At 32.1% G+C, this 10,101-nt stretch overlaps 1 protein-coding gene across 1 annotated transcript in view; it reads right to left on the minus strand.

The window, feature by feature from the left end:
• Positions 1–1,065, minus strand: part of LOC108691124 (lachesin-like) — a 43,865-nt gene extending 42,800 nt beyond the window's left edge. Inside the window, exon 1 of the mRNA XM_018198777.1 lies at positions 996–1,065. Coding sequence (XP_018054266.1) covers positions 996–1,065 — 70 coding nt within the window. The remainder of the gene's footprint in view (positions 1–995) is intronic.
• Between the last annotated feature and the right edge of the window lie 9,036 nt (positions 1,066–10,101).

Raw genomic sequence — 10,101 nt, forward strand, 5'->3', positions numbered from 1 at the left:
ATATATATATACACATATAATAATTAATTATGAGTATAATGAAATTAATAAACAATTAATACTATATCCGAAATAATACCGATTTACCGGTTTATTAATTAGTTAATAATCGAACATGTAAGCATTAAAACTTATGCTCTGATGCATTTCCATTAAAATCATTTTATTTCTGTTTCTGATATAAATTTCACTTGAAATGAGCTAAAAACTTATTTAGATCATTTAGCTTAATCTACGAAACCTTTTAGCTTCTAATATTATCGTAATTAAAGCTCTTTAAAAATCTGCACTATAAAAAGATCGATTCATTTCATACATAAAAATTTATATCTGGATACATTACAATATATTACGCATGTATATATTTTTATTATGAATATTGTATGAAAGATGTACGATTTTATTTATACGCGCGGATAGTAAAGTGGAATAAGCGATAATATGCGTGTTTTAACGGAACTGCGAGTTCGCTTTAACCGGAGCACGCATTGGCATTCAGAAAAAGTAATATCTCACTAAAGTGGAAGATCGTAAGGCCAATATCGTAGTATGTCGTGCCGTGCAAGTGTGCGTTTCAAAAGCGGATTAGTTCCGGTATTGTATTTACAGGTGGTCGTGCACAGTCGGGCGGCTTAGTTGCAAAATTGCCCGTACATAGCGCGATATATATCTCATGATTCTCTTATTCATCGGGTTCAGTGGCGCTCGAAATCTACAACGCGCACGTTCGCGTGACACGATATCTACTCTTATTGGGATCCTAATATTGCCGGGATCAACCAGAAATCCGTTAAGGGATTTCGCTAAATTAACCTTGTTTTTCTGAAATTACTTGGATCCACACTGTCGGTCTATTAATATTTCGAGGAGAGATATCTTGTAACTGATGCAAATTGATCGAAATCTCTCTCTCTCTCTTTCTCTCTCTCTCTCTCTCTCTCTCTCTCTCTCTGTATTTGAGTATAAGTAGAGCATGATAAAAATTTGACGCTTACCAAAAATATCATTTGGATAGATCAGGAGCGCCAATAACATCATTAGAAGTGCTTTTTGCCAATCCACCATTTTGTCACAATCATGGATCCAGCTGGAACATAAAAATATTAATTGTAATAGATGTCTTGAAACGAATAACTTTTCAATATAGTATTCAACTTTATTTTTATGTATTTTAATTAACATGTTTTTTTTTAAATATAATAATCTTTACAATTATTTTTTAAATTATGTTTTATAGGATTATCAGCTTTGATAAGAGATATCACAGTTTGCTCGCATTATTACATTATTAATTAATAAAATACTGAATACATTGCATAATGCATGGACAAAAATGATATTTAACGAGAATCGCGAGTAATTAAACACGTCATGTCAGTTAATTATAGATATAATTTATCCCGCGTATCCTTTTGATGGTTTGTGTATAAATTATTGATGAATATTATTAAATAAATCTATCGTATCTTTATATTCAATGGACTGGAAATCAAATGCACTACAAAGGAAGACGAAAAGTTATAGAATAATAATAAATACAATCACAATTGTATTTATACGGAAATACCTGTCGTTTATCATCGATCAATTTTATTCAAATCGTATATATTAAGAATTGCGGATGAAACGATTTGATATGCAAATAATCGACAAATTCTGATTATTAATCCTATCGAATTATATACCAGAGAATTATATCCCTTTTTTTATTGGCTTGGACGCGGCTGAGGCGAAAATAAAAATAATAAAGTAGACGTGAGGCGTGGGAGAATATATTACTAGCGGGAACATTAAAGTCGTGTCAGCGTCTGTGATGATATTCCACGGGGATATTCCTTATCCTTTCATCTAGACTTTGCGTACAGATCAAAACGCGTACCCGTCGCTGCCGCACCGTTCCTCTGGTTATATTAGGGATGATGGTAGCCCGTTTGTTTACGCGATATTACATCAAGGATCAAGAAAGAAATACATAAAACCACTAAAATAAGAGATCTTCCAACATACACAAAAAAGTGAATTAATCTTTGACAATAATAAAATCTATTATTTTGTTTACAACAGACATGTGATAGAAATTTATTGATGTATAAAATTCTTTTCCATAATATATATAAAAAAAGCCTTTTCTTTTATTAATTTTTATTTACATTAATTCACTTGATATTATTATAGTAAATAAACAAAATAAAATCTTTATATAATAATTTAGAATAATTTTAGTAGCATGCAATTGCGTGGAATTAGTAGCGAAATTAATCATGTAGTAAAGCAAAAAGTTAAAAGACTAAAAATTGTATATGTGTTTATAAAAATTTATCATGGCAATAACATCGCCTTTGGCGACCTGGTTGGCGCGTTGTAAGCGTTAAACGCCAATCAGGCAAGTTTCCCTTGTGCAGCAGCACACTGATAACTCCATTACGAGGCGCAACGCAGCTACCTGACTTGTTAGACACTTCGAATCATAATATTAAATTGATGTGTCACTCATATCGACCTTCCAGTAGTTACATAATAACGACGATAATGCTCATCCATCTCCTTTCATTTTCAGGACGAAATGAATAATGTACTGAGCCAATATAAATCAAATATTTCGCATATACAGTAAAAACGCATATACAGTAAGTACAAAAAGTATTCGTATAGAGAAAATATTTAAAAAAAAAATTTTATTTTTAAAAAGTAAATATTATCCAGCGAAAAATGAGTCATCGAATTGATGTCAAATCGGTATAAATTCGATGATTTTAACAAATTTGACGTCGATTCGACGTTTAATTAATGATCATTTTTTGTTTGGATAATTAACAATTTATTCATAAAGAATAAAATAGACTGTATGTTTCTTAAAATTATATATACCAAAATGATGTATATTAATTATACAAAATATATCATCCGAAAAATAAGCGAAAATTAAAAATTGTATTATTTGAATGCTCAAAAAGTATTCCTACAGAGAAATTTAGCTTCTAAAATCAAGAATGCGAAGCTCGTTTATTTATATTAGAGTGTATTCATTGTATAAAATTGCTAATTAATATTTACTTTCTATAAATAAGGCTTTTTTTATAATAAATTCCCTTGTACGAATACTTTTTGCTTTCACAGATATAAAATAATACGTAGATACATAGCATTATTTAAATAATTTTCATATAATTTTCTCTAGAAAATTATGGCGGTTTTTTTAATACTTTGACATGTAATATTTATTGTATTATTGTATTATTGTATTATCCTGAATAAACATATATACTTGGTAATTATAATTTAGGTTGATTATAATTAGATTAATTATAATTTAGGTCCGTTCCGTAATTTAAATAATCTGTGCTCTTGACTAACGATGTAAGCAGTACGTTGAAATCCCTATAATATTTAATACACCCTCTTCTGCTTGCCAATGCAAAGCTTAAAGCATATTATACGCAGACGCTTGATTGTCCCTCCGAGAGGCAAAGATTCTAACATGAAGCTGAGTATCCATGCTGTTGCGCTCGAAAGAGGAGTCGTCGCGCGAAAGTTTGCCCATGACAACTTCACGACAGAAAACGGTGGAAGTTAGGTACATTTATCGTTCCCCCCGGTCGGATGCACGCAATACGAGCGAACTGTATCCATCATGTGGGCGCATGCCCGCGCGACAAGAAGCGGAATCAAGTTCGAGACTCGGCAAGCTTTTCCGCTCGAGTGCAATGAGCAATAGTGGCGCGGCCTTGCCCAACAAGTTTCGAATGTGATGAGCGAAAAGGCGAGACGATAAAACTTGACACCGACGTGATACAAACTTGGTGAAATAGCTGTCGGTCTTTCTTGCTCTCTCTCTTTCTCTCTCTCTCTCTCTCTCTCTCTCTTTGTTTCCTTCTTCTATTTTAATCCTAATTCTAATTCTTAAGATTTCCTTTAAATGATGCCAATTAAGCATTAAATTATTAAATTGCTTGTCAATTTAATTTGTGATATTACTATAATAGTTTAGTTACGTTTCTAAGTCCGAAAAACCAATTCGGCGCGCAATTCAAAGAGATTACAAATGTGGTATAGATATACATGGAATTATTTAAAGCATTAAGATCCAGCTCCGACCATTACAGGCGTAATTTCTTACTTATTGTTTAATTCTTAATCCTATTATTTTTATATCTGCTCTTATTCATCGCGTTATTCTTCGCTTTCTTTTTTTTATTACAGTTTATTTTTTGTATTACTATTATTTTTATAAAATTTATATATCATTGTACCTTTTTTCTTTTTTTGTATATTTTCTTTATTTCACATTCTTTCTCTTTTGCTTACTTTTTTGTTTTTAGAAGGCTTGCTCTACAGCTATAAAAACGTTTTTATTTATTTCTCATTTTCTCTCTTTCTCTCTCTCGCGTGAAATTCGCAATTCTCACGAACATGTTATGAATACACGCAAGTGCTCAATGCTTTCACGATTAATCGTAATTCCCAGTGTGTTTTAATAAAATGTTTTAAATGTAAAATTTATATCATATAAAGCTTTCTCAGAAAAATTGTAATAAACATGTAAGTTAAAGTAGCTGCATTTGAGCATTTTTACAGAATAATAATTTATATTGAAATATATCGTCGGTATCATTCTTACGATACGGACGATAGAAACAACCACGACTCATCCTATTTTCTACCGCACGATAATACAATACGTTCGTAAAGTAAGAAGCTGCACCATGCTCATATACCACGGACGACGTGACTTTATTCAAAGCGGATTCCGTCGTTTACTCGATACACAGGCCGTAGTAATATCGAGTTTGGATTTCGACTAACAAGAGACCGGTACGAAAAGGCGGCTGGCGAACGACGAGCCCCGCGTAAACAATGCCATCGAGTAATTAGACGTGTACAAGACAATTCTTCTCCGACGAATGGAGAGTCGCGCGTCATGGTAGACGAGCCGTATTGTTTTACACGGGTTTAGGACGACAATTCGAAACCAAGAACGAAGACGCGCTCCCCTTTGTCTTACGTTGCGCCTTTGTGCATTCTGTGCAAATTTTCAGTTGAAACTCTTTTGTCAGCTCTGTACTCGCCCATTTTCGTTCAGCTCCGTTGGTTTCATGGCAGTAAAATACTTGTATTATTATTTAAAGTCTAAACGTGAGAAACGACCCGAATAAAAGTTGTATATTGTCAGAAACGATATTTTCATCTTCGAACGCTTCTTACACATTGCTTTTATAAAGCTCTTAAATCAATTTATGATATCAATTTAATGAGAGAGAAACAAAAAGTAGAGATAATTGATAAAACTGTAAACTATCTGTTTCAGTGTGTAAAATTATATGTCCTTATTAAAATTTAAAAATTAAGAAATTTATTAAAAAAATAGAAACGTTAAGCTTTTAAGAGGATTATTAAATGTACAATAATAAATAACGAGAATTTCACGAATGCGTTGAGAATAACAGATCGCGTAACGAACGGCGACGATACATTTGACCTATCGCAAATTATTGGGGATCTCTGAAGTATTAGAGTAACCTCGCAGTGGTTACAGTCCGTGATTAGTCAGACGCGCGGAGCTAAGCCCAAGTCGTGTACACCTGAGTTCGATAATTTATAGCCAAGCCATTGTAACATTTCAGTACGTGATACTTTCAAGCTACGCGATTACCACATTCATAATTGAAAAAAGAGATTAACGCCGCGCAATTAAAAAAATTATTGCGTATTGTGTATTAATAAAAAATGTTAAAATAAGAATAGGTTTGATATAAAAATTATTTTTTATGTTAGAGATTAGTCTTGAAATATAAAAAAATAATTAATAATCATACATCGCATACGTTCGTTAGCGAATAGAACGGATTTAAAGCAACGTTTTAACGTCATAGCAATTAGAATATTCATAATAATTTTGTATATTCGTATTTATATCCTTATACGTCAAATACTTATTTAAATTATGTTTTGCGACTAATTTTAGAAACAAATGGAAGCCACAGGAAATTGCATAAGATTATTATATACTATGAATATTTTATGATATAACTACTTTAAATTTAATCTAAAATTCTACGGTTTCCACAAAGTTTCCTTTCTAATGAGTTCATTTAAACGCATAAAATTCAAATCTTCCTAATGGCAAAACTTTTAGATGCACATAGCTGGAAATTAAACCATACTGCAGTCATGTGATAAATGTATCCATAATCCGAATGCATCTCCGTTGCAATTCGAAGTAAAGAACATCTTGGCGTGATGAATTCTATGTCTGATCATATTTTCAACAAGTTATACTGTGTCTAAGATTAGTTGATGTCAACAATGTAACATGATCTTGCGTGAAAACCTTGTTATGCAGAAATTGAATTATTTCCGTTAAGTGCTGGCTGCAAGAATCCCGATAGAAAAAAAATTACTGATGCGTTTCGTATCGCCTTAATGAGATCTACGTAAATAAAGCAACATCGTATAAGGCATAAGCGTGTATGAATAAATGGTTTTTACAACTCGAGTATAGCGGTTGTAACTCTTGCGGCTTCCCTGCGTTGACGGAGCGGCGGCGTGGCGACGCACTTGCACAAGAAACTAATCTGCATTCGAAATTTCATTCTTGTCGAATGTGAAATGTAATTTCCGACGTGCTGACGTCGTCGTCGTACTACGCATGTCGGGCGTACGTTAATTTAAGAAATCTGGTTCCATCATTACGGAGGGTTGTGTTCGATTTTGCTTTGTTTCGTGTAAAATGTCCATTTACGCGTTCACTCGTAAATACAATTGTCTCTAGAGGAGCCAAAATGGGATACAGATTCGAGCGATTTAACTTCTCGTCGTATGACCCTGTTTCAGGATGTTTTTTTCTTTATGGAAAGAGTAAAAGCGGCGTCCTTTCTTTTTCACTCTTGATTTTTTGCAGTTAGTGTAGTTGCTGATGGTAATTACTACAGGAAAATGTCAATTCGAGTGAGGCGTTTAGTATTAGTAACTTCTAAGTGACTAGTGAAAACGTACTAAAGCGCATTTATATGTACATGTTGGGAGTTATTTACCTTGGTAGGTCTTTTGGGGTTTCCGACGTTCCATAATTTCAGTGTATTAAATTAAATTGAGAAATGAAAGGAAAAAATAGCACCCGATACGTGACGTATCATTTTATCGCGAAAATAAAGGTGGTTGAAAATTTTAATTTAAATTGAAAGCATAAAATGGATCAATTTACATAAAATTCATTTTCTTCTTGAAGCTGAAACGTTCCGCTTTTATTTCGATGATTATTTAGATTGATTTAATTATAGGTTGCGGAAAATATATAAATATTTGCAAAATTATAGCAGTAAAAGGTATTAAACAAATTAATAAGAATAACATAAAGGTATATAAAGGTATAATAAAAACTCTCGAGTATTATATTTAAATACTATCTATACATGTAATTCGAAGAATAAACACAAAATAATCTGTCAAAGGATTAATTCGAGTTTTGTGAAGCACTTCGGTGTGCAATTAAGTAATCCGAGTGGCTAATTTGATCGTCATTTCGCCGGCGTGTCGCGCTGACGAGAAAGCTCTGTGATCGCAATTTGTCCGTAAGCGCTTTCATCGCCGTCGTAAAGAAATCGTTCCTGTTGCCGCTCGTCCGACGGAAAGTTTCTTTTTCTAATGAAGAAAGGAGCCCGCCGACCAACTGCATCCGTTTTAACGAAGTCCGCCTGGGAAAAACTCTCATTTTCTGCGCATCTCCTCTCCCTCCCCTTCTGATTCAATACGCAACGCGGGGAATTGCAATGGAGCAAGTGTTTTTTAATTCGTTTCTTTCGTAAAAAAAAAAAAAAGAGGAAAATTGTCATATATACCATGAACTCTTATTCAATTTGACAGGCCGCGAATAAACAGCGATCAAACACAGCTTCGCTAAAAGCTTTAATTAATTAACTTGTTTGTGCGCTGGGAATCAATCTGGAAGAACTTAAAGCTTTTGTTTTATTTAGAATCGCTATTAATCTCCTTTTATGCGAGATACTTTTCTTGTTTAATGGAAATTTGAAAGTTGTCTCTCTAACAAATTTTTTTCCATTAAGAGAACATAAATTTTATAAATAAATGCAGATTGCATTAACATAGTTACGGCAATTAACATTTAGCAGAGAATAAATGAAGAAAATAGAGTAATTAAAGAAAAAAAATTTCTTATATATAAATGTTCATGTCATCCAAAGTTTGATTTGCATAATTATTTTAAATTTACTGAATTTACATTTTTTAAAAAGATGTCTGCTAATAATGATTAATATAATTTATAAATAAATCAATGAATTAAGTATGAGAAATTCCAGTTATGATCAAAAATAGATGTTAGAATAATCTATATGTATTTAAATAATTTTTATCCTGAACATATGACTGTCTATTTTCAGTCTTGCAACACAATCAAACCGAAATAATAAATATTCCCTTCAAATTAAATTAAATCTTCAATTTGATACTATTAGCATTTTAAGGCTGAGTTGTTCCACCTTTCGGTAAACTTCAGCTCATTGCTTACTCTCTTATTTTCTTATATTTTATTCTTTTACTTTTTTGTTCATCCAATAAATAAATTACCACATAATTTATTTAAAAAACAATCGACCTTAAAACCTATAAAAAATATATTGCAAAAACTATTATCTCAGTCAGGATAATCTGTATACATATTTTTGCACACATTATCAACATTTTAGAAAACCTTCATATTAGATAGTGTATTATATCCTATGCAATAGACATTATCCCCCTATCTTGGTAGAGGATTAAATGTTATCTTTCGTATCCCCGTCAGGTCACGAAGATGTCGCCACGTGGTTTTCCAAGACGAGACTTGGAGAAAGATGAATGAAGATTTGGGTAACGAACACGATGAGTAGGGACCCCAGCCCTCTTTCCGTTCTTATTATCAGTTACTGCTTTCAAGAGCAGGGCAGGCGGCTCATTTTAACTCCATCATGATAAAAAAAGCAATGACTGTGATATTGCAAAAGGGCTAGTATCGTAGCTACAGACACTGATAAAAGATGGGAGGAGTATAATCTCCTCGCGCGTCTTCAGATTCATCGGCCTACGATGTGTCTCAATATTTTCTGTCTACTTCTGCCTCTCTTTTCTTCGCTGAGAAACAGTTTCGAGTACTTGACGGTACGCACGAAATGCGAAATTCCTAAAGATTCCCTGTTTTTATCTTCTCCGCATTTTCTTCAACGACCGGCAATGTGGCTACGATAACTCGTCGCGGATAATCGCGCTCGCTCGTAACTGAAAATTAGTTTTTCAAGTCTGGATAGATATGATTATATTGTATAAATGGATCGAGAATCTATTATGTCAACAATCGCTTAGGCGAGAAAACCAAGATAAACAAAGAGAGTTCACTGATTATTTCTCTTTCATTCGTATCAGTACAACGACATTCGATGTACGATAGGACGTCCAATGATTTTTTGTTATCTTTATTTTTTTTTTTCAGAAAAAGATAATAGATGATAGATAACAGATATTAATGTCTTCTTGTATTTTTTAGATCTTGAACTTCAAATTAGTATATTTACACAGAAAAAATTTTGTAATTAAAAATATTTAAAAATTTAGATGGATACGGATTTGAAAATAATTTTGTTAGATTATCAAAATAATTACATAAGAAACTCAAATAATGATAAGCCGTGCTGCTAAAAGTGACATTCTATACGGAGAGAATTATCTTTTAAAATTCATCCTGAAAATATGATAATTGTGGTACAATGTAATATTTTAAAGATTTTTACCATTCCTTTCAATAAAATTAATCAAACTTATTTTATATTTTATTGTAATTAATTAATGGGTGAGAGAAATTTACATAAAATTCTTTGAAATATAATGTCTCAGAACTACCATATTTTAAACTCCAAGAAAAAATTCTCTCCGTTAAGCAATCAGTTTAAGTACCTACATAATTATTTTGATAATCTACAAAATTATTTTCAGATCTGTATCTAGCTAAATTTTTAGATATTTTAGCAAAACCTTCTTTTCTTTTTGTATATATAATATATATTAATGTATATGTATATATGTATGTATGTATATTTAATATATATATACATA

The sequence above is a fragment of the Atta colombica genome, unplaced genomic scaffold (assembly GCF_001594045.1).
Source record: "Atta colombica isolate Treedump-2 unplaced genomic scaffold, Acol1.0 scaffold40, whole genome shotgun sequence".
Lineage (NCBI taxonomy): Eukaryota > Metazoa > Arthropoda > Insecta > Hymenoptera > Formicidae > Atta > Atta colombica.